We start from the raw sequence: 23329 nt of genomic DNA on the forward strand, positions 1-23329 counted from the left end.
GTTATAGCATGAATAGGTAAGAGTCTTGAGTCCTGTGGCCACTACCTTCCCCTATAAAGAATAAATCAACACATGAACTACTCAGTAGAGGTGTTTGAAAGCCGAGGGGGTGGGATGGTCTGAGGTAAATGACAATTTAGTGGTACCCTGGAAATGGAGCTTAATGAGAGCCATCTCAACAGTTCAGGGAGAAGATCCACTTTAAATCCATCAATCCAGGCAGCTAGTCAATCAACAAACACCCTGAGTGCTTGCCCTGAACTAATGTTGGCATTCAGTATATAAGACCAGGTTTCGGCCCTGAAAAATGTAACCAATTTAAACAGACAAGAAAAAAGACTTAAGTTTTGTAGCAGAACTCCTCCTAGGCTTTTACCATACCCACAGAATTGGTACATTAGCTAAAGGGGAATATTTTATAAAGACTGTGTAAAGGTGTGTGTGAATCCACTTTATTTCACCTACCTGTTGGCAGGAATTCACTATATTTGTTCAAATCCCTCCCACTACCAGCGCCTTGTTTGTTCCTTTGTGACGTATATCAACTGTTAATACCTGTAGTGAATCTAGAGTAACATGAAGCAACTTTTCTTTTTTGCCTTTTCCATGGGTTGTAAGTTTACTAAAGGCAATTCAAAATATAACTGTTCCAAAATGACCTTAAGCAATGAAACATCTTCAGAAAGGGTATATAGCCACTCAAGCAATGCCTGAAGGATCCTCCTCATTTGGGCATAAAGCCCAGGTACTGACTGAATAAAATATTACAAAAGAATGTATGAGATTGGTTTCCAAACTCTAGAAACTGAATCAAGATTTAAAAGAGCATTTCATTAGAAAATTATTTCTAAAAACTTGTCACTCCAGATATTACTTCCAAGTCAACCTCATTTACTAAAGCAAAGCAGCAGCCTCTTCCCACTGCTTACCTGTTATACATATATACATGGACCCGGCTGGCCTGCAGCGCCGAGTCCAGGTGTTGTCGGAGTGCTTCTGTGGTAAGGACATTGGCGCCTTCTTCTTTAGGGGTCTGAATCATGAGTTGAGGATTGAACATTGCCTCTTCTCCAATCTTCTGGCGAGTATAATTTAATTCACGACTTACTCGTCCACCAACTGACCAACAGTACAGGTTTCAATTAGAATAGCAAAATCCCCACAAGTTAATGTTCTGTTATCTCACTAAGACATGCAGGAAATACAATAAATGGTCATAAAAATGAATGCCTGATGTTTGAGTAACTTCACTTTATTATTACTGGCAACATTAACTTGACCAATAATGAGCATACAACACACTCACTAAACCCACGCAGGAATGTCCTACCCAACACAGGAGCGTGGCACTCCCAATGGAAAGCACTCCGTGCACCTTCCAATTAAGACACCAGGTGGAATAGGGGGAGGAAAACCTGAGACACCTTTTCCCTCAGACAAGACCAAGTTCCCTATTACAGTTTTCTCCACTTCCATAAACAGTGCCCTGCAACACATTTCAAGATAAATAACTTCAATTTACACTCTTCTTCTAAATAATCTGGCAAAAGCAGTAAGGAAATGTTTCTCTTTGTTGAAAAAGAAACAAGAAGAGGTAGTACATGTGTGCTCAGCATAAAACTTGCCAGTAGATAAAGAACATGAATCATATGAGATGCTCTGGGAAATCCCACTGAGATGTACCCAAGGCATCAGCCAGGGCCTTCATGGGTAGTCCTAGACCTGCCTCCAAAAGACCCACCTGCTCAGCAGCCAAATCGACAGTTGAAAGGTTCTGAGTGGCCCAGGGCAGGTGGCCTGTGGTCTGGAAGCTCCCCCAGGTGATCCTGAATCCACCCCAGCCCTAACCCTGCTCTCTCTAAGCCAGAAGGCCAAGGCATAAGCTGCTGTCACTGCAACTGTTTTTTGGGTTTTGTTTGTGTCTACTTCCTCAAGTCCAAGGCTGTATTGTAATTATGATTTTTAGATCCAGTCAAGCCCAGGATGTTGCACCTGGCTGTGGTGTCTGTGGAAAGGGAGTTTCATTTCTCACCTGTGCAGGTGTGTGCATGGGAACAGTGAGAGGACAGCACTGGAGACAGGGCTTTGATCCAGTAAGGTCAAAGGTGGGAAGGAGGCAGCAAACTGAAAGAGAATCCTAACCCTTCTTCCCCACACACACTTAAGATGGAGCAAGTGAGTCTGAACAGTTCTTAAAGTCACTGATAAGTTGAATATTTGCTGAAAAAGTGGCATTCGGCTCTAGTTTAGGAAGCGCCTTCAGTGATCACTGTGGCTTTCCCATGGGTAGGAATCCTTGTGCTTCAAGCTTAGTATTCAAGGACATAAACATTTGGTTTGGTCAAGTAAATAAGAACTGGGAGCGGCAGACTGTTTAGTTCTCTTGGCATATTTTATAAACAAGGGGGCAGGATAACAAGCAAATAATGCCCTCATTAGCAAAACCAGTCCAGATTCACAGGCTGGCAGGTTCACACAGATGGCCAAGACCACTCTGTGAGGTGAGGCTGAAGCACTCAGTGTGTGACAGCTGGAGGGGAGGGGAGGATGCGAAGACAGGGAAGGAGGGAAAAAAGAAGAGGGAGGGAAGGAGATGGGGAGAAAGCAATTTATTAGTTGGTTACAAAGTATTAAGACTCCCAGAAAATTCTGACAAATGCCCTGGAGACTTGTTGAGGCTGTTGCAAACAATTGAAGTTAAAGAAAGACCACAAGAAAATAACAAGAAACAACTGGCCACAGAGGATAAATTTACCCAGTGCCACCAGCCTTTTCCAGAAGTTGTACCCAAGCTGCCTGCAGGCAGGGTCTGGCTTCTCTGGACAGGAATCACAATGCATTATTTCAACCAATTAACTATTGAATTAGACTCAATTCACATTCTCTAGAGATAGAAAAGCTATTTGAAGCTAAAAGAAAAAAATCAAGAACCCTAATTATTAGCCTGGAGTTTTCTTCTGAAAAGCTACAGTAGCTGAACACCCAGAAGTTCCAAATAATCTTTTTTCTTGGGGAATGGAGGGTTGGGAGGGGGAAGGTCAGCCCCTTGCTTCTATTGGGCTTACTATATAACATCAATACCTCAAGCCTATAAATCATTTCTATTTCTACCTGTCTCCTCAAGTATGTGCACACCATGCGATTTCCCTTTCTACTTACAACGCTGCATTTCCTTAACCATTATTGAAGCTTAGAATTTCAGGTAAATTAAAAGCAAGAGGTTAAAGGCCACAGACGTGTGCCCCGCTCTCATCTGAGCAAAGAATTGCCAGTAACCAGCAAGAAAGGCTTGCAAGCAAAATAAAAATCAATTACAAAATTCATGCCACTAATAATTCTGACCACACTATTCTGACCAGCCTCATAATGGAAAAAATTTTATCACAGGGATTTTTAGAGATTATGCCATTGCCTGTAAGATGTGAAATGCAACTCCACAACCTCATCTTTTTAAATGTCTTGAGATGTATATTTAAATTAACACCTATGTTTTAATAAAGGTATTTATTATTTGTCATTCTCTGAAATGAAAAGTCATTTGCCCATCCACCTCCTAGCTCTAGTGATAATATGAATATTTTGCTAATATGACCAGTTTTAACCAAGACTACCATATAGGTGGAACAAATCAACCAGAATGTAAAGGAATTCTGAAGTTTGCTCAACCACTTAATGATGTACCCTACTTTTGAGTATTATTAAATCCAATTTACCTTTACATATTATATGGCCAATTTTTACCTAAAATTTCATTTTATATTTAACCAAATATGCATTTTTTTTTTTTGCAAAACATTTCAGTAATTTAAAAAGTTAAGCTGACAAAGAATCACAACATGATTAATTCAGCCAACAAGAATTTGGGGATGTATACTCCTTACTAAGCAGTGGGGTGCTATAGCGGATGGGAAAGATATGTTCTCTTCGTCGGAGGCTTTGCCAGAAAGAAAGCAAACCAACAGAAGAATCTCCTGGCATGACAAGTGGCACAGAAATAATTAAGATGGTGAAGCCATGTGTATTCTTGGGTAGTGAGTGGGGGGACCACTCCAAATGGGATGAGAAGAGAAGTCATATTTCCACTGCCTTTAAAGTGTATGGGGAACAGTGTTCTGGGTAGGGGAACCAGCAACTGCAAAGCCCTCATTTGGCTTGTTGCAGGGAGAGTATATGGGAGTGCAGCTCCAACTTGGTGAGACCACAATGATGTCATTCACCAGTCGCATGGTAGACTTAGCTCCTTCTCAGGTATACCTGTGTCATAAACTGCACAGCATTCATAAGCTCTTACGTCAATGTTTAGCCAAGGCACTCTGGAACAAGCTACCAGAAACAGAAACCCCTCTGGACAGAGCAATTTTATGAACTGGTCTAACTTTTGCTACCTCTGCAAATGCCAATCCTAAATCACAGCTCAGTGACAGCCCTGAGCTGTTCTTATCTTGCATGTTTCCCTACCATGTACCCTGAGAGCACTGCTCTCAGGAAGCCCACAGCCTATTTCAAATGATTGAAAGTACAGGGGCAGGGGGCACTCAGGGGAGGATGGGTGGCTTTCTCTCTCTTTCCTGTTTTGAAGGTCAAAGTCCCTTCTTATTTTTAAAAAATTAATATAATGTTCATGAAATACTGCACAGTATTTTTTGACTACTAAAATGAATCATAAGATCCAGTATTTGTAATGTAAATGTTTGTATTTACATATACTGACAGTCACCTGTGAACAGCTGTTACTACTATGTGATGTGGTTTATGGATAATATTTACCTGCTTCCCTTTTGGATAATTTGTCTGTTTCTTAATTTTTATGCAATGAACAAAAGCTAAAGACTTCCAGGTGACAAAAAGAGAAAAATTAATATGAAAGCTAGTTTGTAGGGATTTTAATTAAAAACAAGCTCAATGCAAAAGTAACATGCTTCTCAACCATATACTGAAGTCCTCTTTTTTTCTTTCCCTTCTTCCAAATGCAACAACTTTAACAACCTAACAGGCAACCTCTTTGAAAGAAACTTAAAAAAAAAATTTTATCCTAGGATACCGAGATACAGAATAACCTCTTATACTTGTGTGGTGCTTTCCATTTGCAAAGGACTTTCACACTTGGAAGTTACTTATTTATAAATCTTTTTCAATGCCACACATACTCCATCAAATTGGGGCAAGCTAGAAAGGTCAAGTAATGAGGATGAGGATCTAAAGGCATGGATGCGAGGCCCAGCAATGGAACTATGGCACTGAGATTTGGGACAAGTACTCACTATAGCTGAGCCTTCAAATATAAAATGAAATAAAAAAGCTACCAGTAACCTCAGAGGACAATCAAAGGTCTGACAACGTATGTGAAATCTCCCAAATCCTTAATCAGAAGTTGAGCGGATGCCTACTCATTTATTCATTCACTGTAGGGCAGGTATCACCCTTCCCTCACAGAACAGGAGAGGGAGCTGCAGAGTTTGGGTGACTTGCCAAAGGTCACCCCAGCAGACAGGAGGTAGAGCTGACCCTTCCGCCCTGAGCACTATTACCCTTGGAGACTCAGGGCTTCTGACGACCAACACAGATATATTTGGAGGAGCACGAAATTCAACCAATCAGGCTCTACTATGCTCACTGTGAGAGTTATTAGAATGCATGAAAAGTATTATATGGGACAAATACTTGGTATTTTTATTTCAAGGACAAAACTGCCTCCTAGATATTTTCCCACTACTGAGGAGATGCAGTTTTTCCACAGGGTGTTTGCTTTCTGTTCCCCAGAGGGGCCCGCACATTAATGGGGGTGGACAGAAGAGGCTAGCAAAATTTTCTTTCATTACCTGAAAATTCTGCCATCTTGTTCTCTAGAAATCTGAGGCTTAAACCAATTATTTGGGGGGGGGCCTCCCCGGTGGTGCAGCAGTTGAGCGCTGGGTTGCGAAGCTGCCCGCAGCCTCTGTGGCGCTGGTTCTATCCCCCAGCTGCTCCCCGGCCACTGGAGGAGGGTCCCGCATGGCGCGCAGACCTCCTCTGCCGCCCGCTGCTCCCCTCAGCAGTGTGTTTCGTCAGTCTGCCTGTTCTGTTCCCCGCTCTGGCTCTGGTGAATTCTCTCACCCTCCCGTGCTTCTGACTGTACCCAGTGCTTGTATAAATAAGTAAATAAATCTTAAAAAAAAAAAAAAAGAAAAAAAGAAAAGAAAACCAATTATTTGGAAGGGCAAAGGGTGAGAGAGGGGTGGGTGTTGGTGTAAAAAGCACCACCTCTGGAGACATTCTTAAGCTCTGCTGGTTCTTTCCTTTCCAAATTAAACTGAGGGTGATTTGTTTCCCAAGGTGAAGAAGGGCCAGCAGAGGCTGGAAGCCATTCCACCTGGGGCCTGCTGCTCCAGACCATGGGAGATGAAAGCCAGTCCATGCCCTGGTGATGCTCTCCTGTGCTATGGGTCTTCAGCACAGACTTTCACACAGAGCTTAATAAACGCCTGTGGCATTCATGCAAAAAGCTTTTAGCAAAAGCTTATTGTGATCCACATAAAGATAATCTAAGAGGCAACCAACGTTTTTTGCAAATAAATTCCAAGTCCTTTCAGGGAGGCACTGCCTGCTGCCCACTCACCTTGGCACACCAGGCGCAGAGCACACACTCAGTGTTGTCAGATGAATAAATGAATGAGCAGTCTCAATACAGAGCCTTGGGAACAGGCAGTCATCTGTATAAAATATTAATTCTCCCCAAAGGCTACAAAAGTCAATCAGTCAAAACAAATGACCTTTTCAGTCTGAAAAGTACCCACTCAGAGTCCAATTAGGAAAATGGAGTGTGTGTATATGCAAGCGTAACATTTGCATTTGATTAATCCCATGAATTATCTAACAGCCTTGAGAGAGACCCCCCTCTTTAGTTGCTTCAGATCATTCTTTCAATGCTGCGATTAGTTATTGTGAAGGTCAAGAAAAACAAAGTACAAATATCTAAGAGTACAACTGCAAAATTATCAGCACTGTCTCATTTTCCAAATTGAAAAAAATGAAGATTCAGTAATTTGGGCAATTGGCTTAAAACTCATGGGCTGTGAGTTTTCACCACTCTTCCACCCATCTCTTTTATTCATGACTAGCCAACTGCTGCTTGAGCTTCTGGGCTGTTTTTCTCCTTGTGTGATTGTGCCCTTGGGTGTTGCCATGGGAAAATGCTAGAATCAGATACCTCAAAGAGAATTTGCCTTTATGAAGTGAACCCAGTGAGATGAAAACCACAAAAACAGGCAAGAGCAGGACACATCCCGGCTCCTCCCCGGGGAGGGTGTGGGGTGCAGGAGAAGTAGTAGGCTGCAAGTATGCGCCTGCCATGAGCCCCCACACCAGCTGTTGGCGGTGCCATCTGTTACTGCCTGGGCTGCTTCCTCTGAATGGCTCTCCGTGAAGCTGCCGGCTCGCCCTGTCGGGCACGATCAGGTCAGTCCAGTGCTCTGCCCACACTGGACCTGCTGTCTGCTCAGCTCCCCCCACCTGGTATTTCCTATGGAGCCACCAGCCCCCAAGATGACCCTGCATCTGTTGGGAGGCCCAGTCTTCTCTGGTCACTTGTGGCCGTGGCAAGTGAGAGCTGCAGGCCACCTCACTGAAGACAGGTCAAATGAAATCCTAGTACACAGACCCAAGGATGTCCCTGGCTGCCTGCATCTCCAACTGCATCCTTCCCCACCTGTGTACTGTTCTGGGACCTCCCATAATTTTATCTGAATGCCCAAGTGCCACAGCAAGTAGATGCAAACCCAAGCCCTGTCTTTCTGCAGGTAAGTGAGCACCGGAGGGTCCATAAGGGGCAGCACCCAGGCATCCAAGACAGTGTGCACTGTTAACCAAGTTCTAAGTTCTGAGCTAAGGTCTCCTAAAGTTTTCATTCAAAACCATGAACAGAAACAGCCCAAAGACAACAAAACCCCAGTGCTTGCAGGTAGCACCTTCTCACAGCACTTAGGCTCCCTTCTCCCCAGCTTCTGTGTGGCTGACATCACCTTCCCTGTCTCAGAAGTCTTCTCACCATTATTTGGCAGGGCCTCCAATGGGAACAAAGGAGGGAGAAGACAGTTTGATTCCCCACTTTTGCAAGCAGCTTCCCAGCTCCCATGGAACACCACCACGCTGGCCCCATTGCTCCCCTGCACAGATGCTTCCCTCTGGATCTGTATGGGGAGACACCTCACTGGGGGCTACTTTCAGGATTTTGTGGCCATCAGGATTAGCTGGATTAGGGGCTAATGCATAAGGACCCCCTGGCACCATGAGGAAGTTTCATCACCAGGTCAGCATGTTGTGAACTATATTCTGTCACCACCACTTCTTATAGCCACCAACCAAAACAGGGGCCAACGGGCAGAAAAAAATGCTCTGAGCACAAAACATGTGAACTCGTTATAGCAATAAATTGCCCATGGTGCATTTTCATGGGCATGAGCCATTCAGGACTTTCCTTTCAAACAGGAAACCTACTGAGTCTTTTCTGATCTATGAAGAATTTGTGCCTGATAGTGGCAGTAGGTAGATGATAAGGATAACTGCCCCAGAAAAATAATACAAAGAAACGTCTAGTCTTTTGCTAAAACCAGTCATGCAGTTTGGGAAGAGCTGGAAACTGACATGTTTAAGACAAGCTAACACCTCCAGGAAGGTCAAATCCCAGTCTTCTAAAAGATAAATACAATCCCCTCCACTAGATCCCCCCCCCACCTTTGATGTGGAGGGAAACAATGTGGGCAGGAGGAGCAGAGGGAATGGGGCTGGGCAAGAGGCTGAGGAGAAAGAGAAGAACATCTCTTAATTCCTTTTAAAAATGCAGGCACTGAAAGCTCTCCCAGGAAATGATTTGGTTCCCTCACCTACCTAAACACCATCCTTCCTGCCTGCCCATGGGACCCTGCCCGAAATAAACACAACTTGCAGAAAAAGTAATAGGGTTTCTGCAAGGGAGTGTGTACTCAAGCACTCAAGAACTTGTGTGTGTGTGTTTTACAGAACAGTCCCTCTTGCACAAAACTGGGCTGTTCCATCAAAGCCGTATCTGTTATATTTCTGTCTTTCTCTTCTGTTTGGCGTATTCACCAACAAGAGAAAAGGAGGTAAGCTTTGGCGGCCCTGACCTGCAGCTGGAACACAATACTTTCGCACAGCCCTGCCGACCCCTGACATAAATTTTACACCGCAGCTGGCATTTACACACTCAGCATTACCATATGTATAGCTGCTCGGTGCTAATTATGCTAATCACCTGTCTAACTCGCTGCAGCGAAAAATGGTTGTATTTAGCAGTCCAGTGCCTACCAATGCAGCTTACTGTGTGGCTGAAATGTACATTCAGACGGTCCTGAATGGCAAGATTTTTCCACGTTGCTGGCTACATTCAGGCCTCAGAAAAATTTATTCAAGTCAACTGGTTTCGGTCCGCAACAAAAAAGTTACGAGAAAAAAGTGAGTGTGTTCTTGCCCTAACATTCTGGATCTGCTTGCAAGCAAAATGATAAATCAATTGGTGTGGGAAACAAAAAGGGAGAGAGATTTCTTTTGGGAGCCATGTGAAACTGTAGCCTATTTAAAAAAAAAAAAAAAAAAAAAACAGGGAAAAAAAAGGGTCATCCCAATCCCCAAATCTCTAGAAAGAGCAGTTAATAGATATTTAGCTCTAATCCCAATTCTCTCAAATTGCAAGCTTTGTTTGCAATTAAAAAAGTTATTAAATGTGTTCAATTTATTTTTTCTGGATCATGTGTGAACTAAAATGATGGCATGATAATTATCTTTTTTTATTACAACAATGTATGAACATTATTGGGATGGGGTAATCAGGTAAGAGGAATTTACCAATTTCTTGGGTAAGCACATAAAATCCTTTTGTCATCTCCACTCTTTAAAAGCCTCTGTTTAAAGACAAAGTGTGATGTTTACATCTATTTTTGTGAGGTTTTCTCATTTCCTCATGTAAAGGAGCAAGTGAAAGAAGAAAAAAAGTGGCGGGGCAGGAAAGAATCAAGAAGCTTATACTCCCCTTAATCTCAAATTTCCTGTTTTTATCATCACAGTTTCTTTAAGCCATTTTATCAGATCACTCCATAGAATGGATTTCTTAAATTGGAAGAATACGGAGGCAGGTTATTTTAACAATTCCCCAAATTCAAGCTGAAACCTCATTTCCTTCTAACTCACAAAATGCCTTCAGGTTAATTTTTAAAACCCTGAACTGAGTCAGTTTAAGGACTGCGTGGTATCAGGTCATTTGGATGAACAGAAAATGCCCGACTTCCTTGATTTGCTGTCAGCACTGTACAACACATCTGCTGGAGGACAGCCCAAAATACCTACTTTACTTTTTCACCTCTAAATCATCGTCATTAACAGGTTCTTTACTTAAATTTAGTAACTGAGGGTAAACTGGAGGGCTAGTTATTTTGCAACATATCTTGGGTTACCCCAACAGTGCTACAAAATACCGGGGCAGATGTTTGGTGACACATCTTAGGTTTACACCCAAAAGCACCCAAACCAGTGGACTTTCTCAGATACAGGAGGAGGTCATGAAGGAAGCTGGCCACTCCTTGCCTTGCTACCCTTCAATTTAACTCACAACAGAATAAAAGATGATGCTCACAGTAACTTCAAGATGCTGCTATGAAGACAACAACTTTCTATCAGCCCCTTCCCCCCCCCCATTCTGTTCAACATTTTATAAGCTTATCTGACCAATGAAGCAACATTATCCAAGCCACATCTTGCTCTCCTTGGCTCCCCAATCCAATTTTTTTTTCCCATCTAGAGTATTAATTCATCTGAGTTTTTGTACTTCCAAATCTTGACTCTAACAAGCCCACCACCGTGTACACTGCAGACAGACGAGTTACCCCTCTTTCTCTCGAGATCTCTCACTCTTCTTAAATAGGTGATGGACCACCCTGCTTCATGGCACAGAGAATGTTTACATTGCAGTTCTTGACTGTGTAATACATCTGGCATTTTTGGGCAGGATTCCTGAGCAAGGAGCCAGAAGCCCTTAAGCAATGATTTAAGGGGAAAAAAATGATGCACGTTGACTTAACAAAGTCCACTTCCAATTCCTTTTGCTTACTTCTGTACATGTTCCATCAATAACTGAAAACTATCTTGGTTGATAAATTGGGGAAGCCTGCTGTTTCTTTCTATTTATTCTAGCAAGAATAAATAAAGCCTGTACTGTGGTATAGGAGACCTGCTTCTCGCCAGCCTTACCTTCACAGCCAGTGGTGTTCTGGGACCCACATGAAATGTGGGCTATCTGGGCCAACTCACACCTGGCTTTCTGGATTAGAACTGAGGTCCTACCTCCACATTATAAATCTTTCCAACAAACATATCATTCATTAGGCAGGTACCTGAGTGCCCACCAACGATATAATTTCCCTAACATGTGACATCTGGTTTTCCAGCTATGTCCTAAACCCCGAATACAACAAAAGAGTACTAATCCTGGAGGGGCCAAGGGCATGCTGCATCTTTCTGTACACCAAACTCCTAAAAATCTCCACAGTGGTCAAGCAGTTCTTCAATGGCAGCATTCTACTGTTTGGGGAGGCTAATTATTTCTGCCAAACTTAAAGATGGATGTAGAAAAAGGAGATATTACACAATGAAAAACAAACAAACCTAAATTCAATTTAAGAGAAAAAAAAAATCTAGTTAAGTATTATCATAAAGCACCCAAATTCAGAATTTGGAAGTAAAGAACAAATAACAAAAGTGCATATATTTTGGTAACCCTGATGTTATCTGTGTAGTCAAGGAAGATTCTCACTGAGAAAATCCCAAGGAGCTTCCTTCTTCAGAACTGCCTTCAGGAGCAAAGTCTTCTGCTCTCTGGGTTATGAACCAGAACCTTGCATACAGATGGGCCATCTAATGTGGTGGTCAAAACTGGGATAAGGAAATAGATCCTCTCCCATCCCTATGAACATACTGTGCTCTCTTTGATTTGGGTATTTGTCCCAGCTAGGGAAAGCCTGTTTGAAATGTTATGATTTACATTTCACTCAGGACCCAGTGCTGTCCTATTCTATATGGCACCTTAAACACAGGAACCAAGACTTCTTCAACACTCCACTTGTCAATATATGCTAACAAGTCGCCTCAAACGTTCATAAAATGCCTTGACTCTGAAACAGGGGAAGCATATTTTCTGTAGATAAGATGCCATCGTAGTCAAGTCTTGGATGCTACCCTCACCCAGAGAAGAACCCCAAAGATGTAAATGGCAGCTGTACATCTATCATCTCCCACAGTCACTTTGAAATAATACAATTTCTAATTCCCTTCTGTCAGCTTGTAATTAGCCAGATTTACTGCCATTTCAGTTTTCACACTAGGAACTCGAGACCCATTGGGAGGAAATGCTTTGGGCAGTTCAGGAGTAAGTAGGTAAAGAAAGGAAGGAAGGAGGAGGGAGGAGAGCAGCGAGGGGCAGAGGAGGTGACAGTATTATAGTAACACAATCATACGGGTATGGTGATTATTTAGGGATGCCTCACCTAGTTGGAATTTCTATAACTTTTTATTTCCAAAATAGCGCTCAATTAAAATGTTGTACTACTGCAAAATAGTCTATTAAATCTGGTCTCTTCTAAAATAATTGTAAAATATTTTCATACTTGTTTTTGAAGTCAAAAAAATCTTTTAAATCAAACACGAACACATATATCCACACACACCATCTCCAGTAGAACAGACTACTCCTCAGGGTTTAAATCTGAGCAGACAGTGCACAGATGAAGTGGGTGCAGCAATGTATGCAGGCCTTGCCTGCAGAACGGTGACCCCCACCCAATATGAGAAGGGCAGACAAGTTACATAGCTCAGCCCTTAGTGGACGGGGCTCCAGGGTCACAGGGAGGTCAGCTTTAAAGGAGAAATCCCGATGAAATATAAACATGGCATTGTGGAAAGCAGACAAATCTCCCATAGCTTGTCCAGCCAGCGTTAATCTTGCCATCAGCTGTGGCGCATAATCCAAACAAACGGATCCTGTGGTTCATACATCTGGAAGTTGTCATCTTCTGGAGCCTCTGAGAGACGCTATGTGTGTCTGAAACACCCCATTGCCCAACCTGGCTTCTAAATTTGTGGAAGGGTCAAGAGGGGCAGGTCACAAAGTGAGTTGGAGGATTCGCACAGTTAGCAACCCTGGGGTGAAGGCACCTAAGGCGATTTGCTCTTTTTAAAAGCAATTATTGTTGGGTGTTAATTTGTCAATCATTTTTCTCTCGAATATGAAAAAAATACCACGACTGTCAACTCTATTTGCTTGTGTTGTGTTGGAGTCTAAGAAATGCCAACCTAATAAATGTGATCCTCATTTTAAAAAGTGCACAGGAGACCAAGGAGCAGAAAGGAACTGCTTTTCATTCTGTCTTTCTGTCACTTGTGAAATGCAACCAAAGTGACAGCCCAGAGAGCAGAAACCACTGAGGCCCTTGTGGAGGCCACAAGGGCAGTCCAAGCAGAGCCCACACTGCCCTGCTGACATGCTGCAGCCCATAGGGTCCCCGTGGTTCTGGTCTGTGAGGACACCCATGGAGGAGTGGTCAGAGACAGGACCACCTGGTGGGGGATGGGACCACTAAAGTGCTCACTTGCTATCTGGGGCTTCCAAAAAGTGACGTTACTTCAATACAAAGTCCAGGGATGTCTTTTATTGATTCACAGTCATGCTAAAATCCTTCAGTCTGCTATGTTTGATGTCTTTCTGCAAAATTAACCTATCTGAAAGAAAAAAGGGATATTTGAATATAAAGTTTTTTCTTTTTCCCATGGCCTGTCTCCCCCATATCTACCTATTCACCTATCTACTGACTTGCCTACCTACCTACCTAATCTCTGCTCTTTCCCTCTCTCCCCAGCACTTGTCATGGCATTTGATATTTAATGTCATCTTAAAGTATAGGAAAATTATAATTTTAAGTCATTAACGTGAAAAAAAATTCATGACGTGGGTCAGTAAAGATGAAAATGGGGTGGAAGAGTTAGCCTAAAAATTGTATTTTGTAATACCTTGACAGCCACATGGACTTCCCATCTGCACAGCAGGGGTATTCCAATCAGAGTCTCTCACCCAAACCATTGGTTCTCAATGGGGGGAATTTTTCACATTCTCCCCACCTTCACCTTAGGCAACAAAGAGAACATTTCTGGTTGTCTCTGCTCTGAAGATAGTGGTTAGAGACCAGCCATGCTGCTCAATATCCTAGAATGCACATGGATGGCAGCCCCCACAACAGAGAATGACCCAGACGGAGATGTCCACAGTGCTGAGGCTGAGAAGTCATGTTCTGGACACTGAAAGGGTGAAGACCACTTATCTCCTATACCTGCCAGTGTTCCAGCCAAGAACAGTGAAGGCATAATTCCAGTACTTGTAGACATCAAGCATATACTTTTTTAAAACATTAAATTCTTTTAAAAAAAAATTCGAAGTCACAACTTGTGTCTCTGTCCCTTAATGCTGGCTTACAGAGACATTAATAACCAAATACCAAAGCAATATGGGTTCATTTCAAGGCTACAATACAACCTGCAATAAAGGAGGCAGGGACTGAGCAAGCTTTGAGACAAAAACAAAAAGCGCAAAGAGATAAATGACCATTCTGTCACTGGAGAATCTTGACAATAAACCCGTGTTTGTGAGAGGATTGGTGTGGGGGATAGATATTAAGGAAGACAGAAAACAAAAAGGAAAAGTCAACAGAGAAATGGGCAAGATTGAAATGTAAGTGAAAAATAATTACTTTTCCTACTACCCTCCAGGGTCCTCTAACTGGGGCCCTGTAAATTGGGCTGACAAAAGACTACCAAGAGAAAAGCAAACAGAAGTTCATTAATCTGTATGCTATACTTATGTACCTAGGAGTTCCTAGGGAAGAGTAACTCCAAGAGGTGGTTTGAACTTGGGTTTATATAGTGTCTGAGCAAAGAAACAATAAATTTGTAGAAAAGTGACAAGGAAAAAAAAATTTTCCTTTCTGTGCTCCAAAGGGCAGGCAGGATCCAGGAGAGGTGCTAAGGTACCAGGGAGGGCACCAAATAGCACAAATCACTGGACTTGCAAATAATGGCTAATGGAAAAAGCTGTCAGCTCCCCAACCAAAAGCCCTAGACCTTCCTGCTGCCTTGCAGGCCCAATATTCCATGTCTCAAGGCTCCCCAACACAAATCTGACTTCCCAACCAAAGGGAAGCAACAGACATTCCTCAACAGCCCACCATCTTGTCATCCTCTGAGCCTCTGACTATGCTGTTCTTTCACCCGAGCTCTCCAGCCCCTGTACCTGGCATAAGCCTCCTTCTGAAGGTTTCTCTGCCACCCTGTCTCTCTAGTCTGGGTACCTGCCCACCACCTCCCCAGGGCAGGGACTGTGGCCTTTCCCCAACATCTCTCTGGAGCATCATGCCATGCCTGGCTCAGAGCAGGCACTGAGAACATGTGCTAAATCAAAATTTTTAAATCATTATTAATCTCTTCTTGACCTGCTGTATGGGCACATGTTTCATAACAGAAGACATCCATAGTAATAGATCATGTTTTCTTCCATCAACCTCAGGACTTCATTCACAAGTGAGCTGGATTTGAGATTTTTGACTTGCAAATACTATGATCCTAAAACTCACATTGGCACCAAAGGTATAGTGGCAGTTTCTTAAAAGATAATCATACAAACATTTTAACAACAGAACTCTCATCACCAATGCCATAAAAGGTATATGTGCAAATACTGCATATCTAACACATATATTGGCCCACACATTCTAGCAAATATATTCAGATTGTCCTTATATAAAAGCCACATTTACCTAGCATGTCAAACCAAGCATGGAAGTCAAAGATGCAGCCTATCATGAAGATTTTTAAATTTTAATTTGCTGGTTAAATGAAAAAAGATAACATTATTTTGGTAGAAACAAGGATGTATCAATCAAAGTATATTTATGAATGTATCTCCAGTTGCCTGGGTATTTACCTATGTGTGTATATAGTATTATACAAGATAAGAAATAGTCATTTTCCAAATTGTTCCTTGGCACTCCTCTCCCTTATTAATGTCTCTTATGCTTTCCTCTCTTCTAATGCTTTTTAATAAGGGAACTATGCAACCTCTCTTCACTTGGTTCATTTAGTGTAGCAAGCACCCTTGTTCATATACATTACAGTGACAATCCAGTAACAAAATACCATGTAAAAGATTCCTTCGCTGAAGATGATGAAGAATTTATCTAAGGGATTAAAATGCAAAAATAACCTATATTCTGAGTTGCCACTCATTTTAATCCATAAACTTCTACTACAGTCTAGGACAAAAGGAAACTCTTACTCCCGAAATTAAATGCCCACACTACTTACTTCTGACATGAATACTAAGCTCACTGTATCATAAACAATACCACCTCATTGCTTCCGTTATTTTGAATTAAAATTATAAAGTGGATAGCAGTCTCTCTCATTGGGCTTACAGGCACTTAAAAACTGCAGCTTCTTCTAAACACATCCTTTTAGAACTCTAGAATCTCACAATGAATGACTGACTGAATGAATGAATGAAAAATCTGGGTCAGGGGAACAGGGACCACACTGACTTGAGACATTTGGAAAAAAGGGGACAATAATTTGGAAAAAAGGGGACAAAAAAGTGGACAAATATTATATATAAAAGCACTCCATAAGTTATTTGCAAAGAAAAGATAATAGCTATTTTATTGAGTTGTGACAATGTGTAATTGTCACATGGTAAAGGCATGTGATTGTCAAATGGTAAAGGCAGTGGTTTTTATTAGTAATAGTATTTTAAAAATAATATTTAGTGGGAGAACTAGTGGACCACACTAAAACTGCAAAAACAGAAATGGAGAAATAGCTCAGAGACCCAAAGTAGGCAAAATGAATCCTGTTTGAGGTGTGTCACTCCCTAACACTCATTAAGCTGGTGGCTCCAGCAGAGGGGGTTGGGGGGGGTGGAGAGAGAGAGAGCAGGAGCTGCTAAGCATATGTCTCCTCCTTCCAGGAGTTGTGAAGAGTTATGCAATGCAGAAACATAGTTGCTTCTAGAAATATGGAATGTTAAGAAATAAATCACATAACTTTTTAAACTTACTAAAGGTCTACTAAAAGTTCTTGCTCAAAACAACAAAAAATTATCTTTTGTTATCATCACTGATGCCCAACAGATTTGTTGGCCCAACTGGTGGAGAGAAGCATATAGGAACACAGCTGGGAGCTTCCTCTTCACCCAAGCTCTGTTTCCAGAGACTACTCCCATAATCTAGCCAGTCACAGCATTCTCAAACCAGTGTCCACGTGAGCAATTGCACCCTATTCTCACTACTTCAGGGACTCACACTACCATCTGTCCTCTTAACTCATGTCTCTGCTTGACTCCCTTTACTCTGAAACCCTTAAATATAGAATTCTCTCCTTCCTTTCTCTCTCCAGGTCCAGTAATTTGCCTTACCAGCTGCATGAAGTCTTTTCTGTCCTTGCTGCCTTTTCCCCCCGACCCCAAAACTTTCACAGCCCACTTTAAACTGTAAACTCAAACAGTGCAATTCCACTGAACTCTGGTCTAAGTAGTAGTGTAGGAATTTATGCCCAGGGAGTGTCTCAAATACTTCAGGGTCCCTTACAATGTCTAGCACAGTGCTGCAGACGACATAGATGCTCAGGAAACTTGTGGCTAGGGACATCATAGACTGCTCAACACGACCCTTCTTTTCTCTACCAATGACATTGAAGGGCTGAACTGAGGTAAATTACTCTGTGGATTCAATCCAAAGAACATTTTTGTATTAATTACCAAGCTACTTAAGGCAAGAATGTGTTCTGGTCTTAATTATTTGGGCTTTTATTTTAATTGTCACTTCTCAACTAAAGACTCCACCATATGCTTGCAAAACACTGAGGGCTAAATCTTCACAAACATGGCAAGATTAACAAAGTATTCTCCAAGGTTAGCTCTCCCAGCATCCTGGAAGAGATCACTGAAGCAATTACACATAACTCTTAAACTTGCAATTTTTGTGTTAGATAGCTTTCACTGGGAATGCTAGATACTGTGGCTGGACCTATCTACCTAATTACCTGGATCCTTCCTTCCCACTGCCTAAGAGATAGCCAAGGTTATGTTTGGGGGCTAAAATGTTTCCAAATAGCAAGACTGTTACTTTCCTAAGAAATCATTTAAAAAACAACCAAGAGCAAAACCAAAACCGAACAAAACAAAACAAAACAAAACAAAACAAAACAAAACACAAAACCCTAAACCAAAACAACCTGTATCACCAAAAGAATGTAAAATGTCTCCGTTTTCGGGAGAACTAAATCTAGCTGAAGTTTACAATAGATTATTCCCCCCACCAAAGGCTGCAAGAACCCCCGAACAGAGGAACGTGGACGAAAGACTGGCAGAACCCCTTGGAGAGGGCCGGGGGCCCCTCCCTCCAAGCCCGCCTTCTAAAAACACATTTCTCCTCTCAGCTGGCCAGCAGCAGCCTTCCCCCAGAATAATTCCACTTGAAAAGCCCCCACCCGCAAGGAAACATTAATCTACTTCGCAAACATGCGTTCCAGTCTGTGCTTTATGGATTTTTTTCAACTCCTCCCCGCCAGCTCCCCCCCACCCCCAAACCCTTTTTTTGTACCTTGAGACAAATGTTTTTTTCCCCCGGAGTTGAAAGCTGTCCAAAAACAGGACCACACACGCCGCCGCCTCCGCAGGCCCGCGCCGCGCCCGCCCCCCGCCTCCCCCGGCGCCGCGGCCGCGGCCTCCGGGGCGCGCGCACTCCAGCCGCCGGAGGGGCGGCCTTTCTCGGCCCCCCGCCTCCTTTCCCCCCGGGCGCGGCGGGTGGGGGCGGGGGAGGGCAGGAAGCCGAGGAGGAGCGCCTGGGGCGGAGAAACCTTCCCCCGGCCGCATTTCGGGGCGCGGCGGCGGCGACCGGCGGCGGCGACGGCCCTGGGGTCCCCCGGCCCAGGCGAGTGGTCCGCCCCGCGGAGGGGCCCCGCGCCCCGCGCCCGCCGCGCTCCCCACCACACCTAGCGCCGGCCGCGCCCCGCGCAGATTACAGCGCGGCCTTTGTCGGGCCCGGCTGGCTCCCGGCCAGGCGCCCAAACAATAAACAATTCCCCGGAGCGAGCAGGGGGTTCGCTCGCTCCCGCGCGGCCCGAGGTGCACTCGGGGGCGCACGTCTCCATCAGCCGGGCGCGGGGCGCGGGGCCGGCGGGGCTCTTACCTTCCACCCACAGCTCCTCCACGTTGGTCTCGAGGTTAGCTGCCTTTAATCCCACCGCGAAGGCCCCGAATATGAGGAGGCCCACCACCAAGAACTTGCCGCAGTTCTTTTGAATGTAACAACCCAGTTTAAACAAGAGTCTCTGAAACTTCGCTCTCAGCCACAGCGGAGCTTTCCGGCCGGTCGCCTTCCCCTGCGGACGAAGCAGAAGGGAGAAGTGAGCGCCGGGGAGCAGCCGCCCGCGGGCCCCCCTCCGCCGGCGCGCCCCGGCCTGCGGTTGCCGTGGCGGTGCCCCCGGGACGGCGGCCCCGGCCGGCCCGAGAGAGCGCGGCGGAGCGGGGGGCGCGGGGCCCGCCGTGAATCAGCGTCGAGAGGCAGCGCGGGAGCCGCACCTCGGCGACAGCTGGGGCGCCCCCACGCGCACCCCGCGCGGCATCCCCGAGCGTGGCTCGCGGTCCTGCAAGCAGGGGAAGGGGCAGGCCAAGCAGAGAGCGCGAGCCCTCAGCACCCCGGACCTGGGGAGGGAGGGGCTGCGTCGTCCCAGCGGTGGCGCCCAACTTTTAGGGTCCGGCAGGCCATGGCTCCCCGCCCCTCGGCGTACCTCGGGGTTTCCCTGGTAGGGACGCGGGTGTTCGGGGCGAGCGCGCTTTGGGAACAGTGTATTAAAGACGCCCCCCCGGCCCCCCCGCCCTGGTAGTAAGTGAGGCTCCACGTGGTGGGCACGGCCGCCGGGGCTCACTCGAGACGCACGGCCACGGCGTTGGGGGACGCCGCGGGAGCCGAGCTAGGGCGCGGGGCAGCCATCTGCAACTTACGGCAGTGTGTGTGCTCGGAAGAGGGCGGCCACAGGGGTCTCTCCCTCCTTTCCCTTCCCTTCTGGGCAAACGTAAAATGAAGCCGCGGCCCCTGGGGAAGGGCCCGGGCCGGCGCAGGCGGGGGTCCCGGCGGGGCGCGGGCGACTCCCGGCGGCGGCGTGTCCCTGGCGGCGGCCGCGGCCCGGGCGGGCCCCCGGCTGGGTGCTCGCCTGCCCCGGATTCCACACATTTCAGCGAGCCTCGTAAACACAATGAACCCGGCCGCTCGGCAGCCCCGCACCGCGGATTTAAGGTGGCAATTTGTTTACAACTTTCCCTCTTCCCCCGGGCTCTGAGGAGAGGTAGCCCAAAATTTGGAACAGAAAAGGCGATGCCCTCTTCCGATGATAACTTTTAAGGGAGCAGAGATTTCATACTCAACAAAAGCAAAGCCGGCTGCCAAAAAAGGAAACCACCTTTATTTTGCGCCCCCCCTTCTCTCCGCCTCTCTCCACTCCGCCTCCCCCTCCAAGATGTTAAGAAATGTGGCAGCATTTCAGGCTTTTGGGCTGCAAACAGGGGCAGCGCGCGGGAGGAGGGGACGCGGGGCCGGGGGCCGGGGCCGGGCGGCGCGGCCGGCCGCCCTCGAGGTGGTCCTCCGGGGAGCGCTCTCCAGGGCTCCGGAAAGGGCGCCCCGGGGAGGGCCCCCGCGCACACGCGTGCGCGCACACTCACCCTCGCACACACTCACGCGCTGCCCCCTGCGGACCTCAGACAGCCCTCTCCTCCCAGGACTGGAGGGAGAGTTTGAATTCGTAAAGCCCCGCTGGTCTCCCTTCCCCGGGAGGCGCGCGCGCGTGGGGGGCCCCAGAGGAAGCGAGGGCAGGGGGAGTGGAGGAGAGGAGGCTGAAATGCACCTTGGAAATCTGCTCCAGAGCGAAGGCGGCGTCGCAGTAGCTGGGCCGGTGCAGATAGTCCCGGTCCGGCGCGGCGTGGCGGCGCGGCCCCCCCGCGCGTCTGCGCCTTCCCCCGCCGGCCGGCCGGCCCGGGGCCCCGCCGCCCCCGCCGCGGGCCTGGGGCTCGGCGGCGTTACCAGCCGAGGCCATGTTGCCGCCGCCGCCGACGCCGCCGCCGCGGGCACCGAAGCTCCCCGGCCGGCCCGGCGCGCTGTGGCCGCGGCCGCGGGCTCCCGGCGCGCCCGGGCGCTCGGCTCGCTAGGAGGCTGCTGGCCGCCGGCAGGTCGGGCTGGGGCTCCGGCTGACAGGCCGCCTGCTGCTGCCGCTGCTGCTGCTGCTCACACGGCGGGCGCTGCTGCCGTCGCGGCCGCGGCCGCGGCCGGGGACTCAGACCCTGTGCCTTCCATTGCCACATCGCGCGGGGGGCCCGAGGTCTCCGCGGCAGCTGCTGCCCACATCCAGGTCGCGGGCGTGTGCGGGCCGGCGCGCGCGGCCAGCCGGTCCTCCGGGCGCTCCTCGCGGTCCCCGGCGCGCCCTACCCGCCCCCCGCCCGGCGCCGCGACCCCTTCACTGCAGAGCGCGCCAGCGAACCCCCTCCGCTCCCGCGGGCCTCGCCGGCGCCCCCGGCGCCTCCCGGGCTGCCCGCGCGGCCGCGGAGGGCGAGCGCAGGGCCGCCGCCTTGGGGTCCGAGGGTGCCCGGCGAGTCTCAGCGCTGCCGGGCCGGGGCAGCCGCCGCCGCCGCTGCTCCCGCGGCGGCCGCTGCTGGCGGTGGCGGCTCCTGAAGCTGCTGCTCCGGCTGCTCGGGCTGCTCGGGCTCTGATCGCTGGGCTCGCGGCGGCTGCTCGGTCCGGGACTCTGCTTTCTCGGGCTGCTCGCCGACCCGCTGGACCATTCTGCCCCCGCGCCGCGCGCCTCTCTCGCTCCCGGGACCTGGGGACTCCGCGGTGTGTGTGTGCAGCGGGCAGCGGCCGCAGCAGCTCCTTGATTCAATAGATGAGATGGAAGAAGAAAAAAAAGAACTCTCTCCATTTGGAGAAAGAGGAGGAGGAGGGGAGGGGGTGGAGGGGGAGAGAGCGAGCGAAAGAGAAAAAGGCTGGAGCGCCCGCCCCCGGGGCTGTCAGATGGCTTGGGTTTCTGCGACGCGATTGGCTCGCGGAGGGCAGAAATTACTCAGCAAACATGACTATTATTAGCTGCTTAGCAACAGCTCACCAAAGTAGAGAGACCACCCAGGTAGGCAACCCCAGTGTGTGCATCCCCGGCTTCGGGGGGAGCCTCCGAGAGCGCCAACCTTCTCGCATGCAATACTTCCATTAAGGAATGCTCCCTCCCCCCCTGCTTACTCCTTTTCTTTTCAACAGTGTCTTCTTTTTGTAAGACTTTTTGCGCGTAACCCATTCTCTCTCTCTCTCTCTCTCTCTCTCTCTCTCTCTCTCTCTCTCTCACACACACACACACACACACACACACACACACGAGCGTTTGCCTCGCGATCGTCTTGAGGGAAATGCAATATTTTTTAAAGCGCTTAAACAATTTCTGAGATTCCTCAAAGAAAATCCTTTCAGAGGAACCTTGGCCTCAAGCTGCAGCAAATACTGGGAGGTCCGGCTTGAATTCCCAGGCCTGCACCAATAATGACAGGGTGGTGGATAGTGCGCCTGTGTGTGCCAGATTTTTTTTTTTCCCCTCCTCTCTTTTATAACTAAAGAGACGACTTAGGCTCTCGCAGGGAACAACGCCTCGCATTAAGATAAACAAAATGGAAAGTTAAAGAGGAAAGTAAGGATGTTGGGAAAAGCCACCCTTTCTTAAAATCCGTGCTCCCCCTTCCTCCCCCCATTAAAAAAAAAAAAAAAAAAACCACCACGGCAGCAGAGTCCTGGCGTGAAGGAGGGTTTTATAAACGTGGAATCCAGACTCCGAAGCAAACTCTCGTAGAGGCACAGGCGTTTTTATTGGAATCTTTAATGTGACATAATAAGTAAAAGAGAAACAACAGAATCCTTTTAACAACCGAAGAAACGGGAACTGTTTTCCTGAGAAAGAGACAGGTTTTCTTAATATTTTGGATTCATTTGGGTTCCCTCTGCCTTTTTTTTTTTTTAACTAACCCCAGGTTCTTGTTTACTTAGTCTGTTTAAAACGTTTTTAAATCCCAAATCGCTCCGCATTCTATATTTAATAAAAGCGTGACGTAGGAGAGAATAAACGCTTTGATGTTGATCCATTCGAAACACTGTGGGCTGATTGCGGGAACTTGTCTGGACACTCGTGTCACCAAGACATCCCGGGATTGACGGTCCTGGGA

The 23329-nt window shown here is 47.0% G+C and overlaps 1 protein-coding gene across 2 annotated transcripts in view; it reads right to left on the minus strand.

Annotated features, from left to right (window-relative positions):
• The window catches only part of PTCH1 (patched 1), a gene marked incomplete at both ends in the record, with an annotated part of 56029 nt that extends 34837 nt beyond the window's left edge, over positions 1–21192 (minus strand). Inside the window, 3 exons of one of the 2 annotated variants that reach the window (XM_084237182.1) lie at positions 930–1119; positions 19269–19461; positions 20980–21192. In XM_084237182.1, coding sequence (XP_084093308.1) covers positions 930–1119; positions 19269–19461; positions 20980–21168 — 572 coding nt within the window. The remainder of the gene's footprint in view (positions 1–929; positions 1120–19268; positions 19462–20979) is intronic. The other variant, XM_084237181.1, reaches the window with a different exon arrangement.
• Positions 21193–23329: the final 2137 nt, after the last annotated feature.

This window comes from Talpa europaea (assembly GCF_964194135.1).
Source record: "Talpa europaea genome assembly, chromosome: 7".
Taxonomy (NCBI): Eukaryota; Metazoa; Chordata; class Mammalia; order Eulipotyphla; family Talpidae; genus Talpa; species Talpa europaea.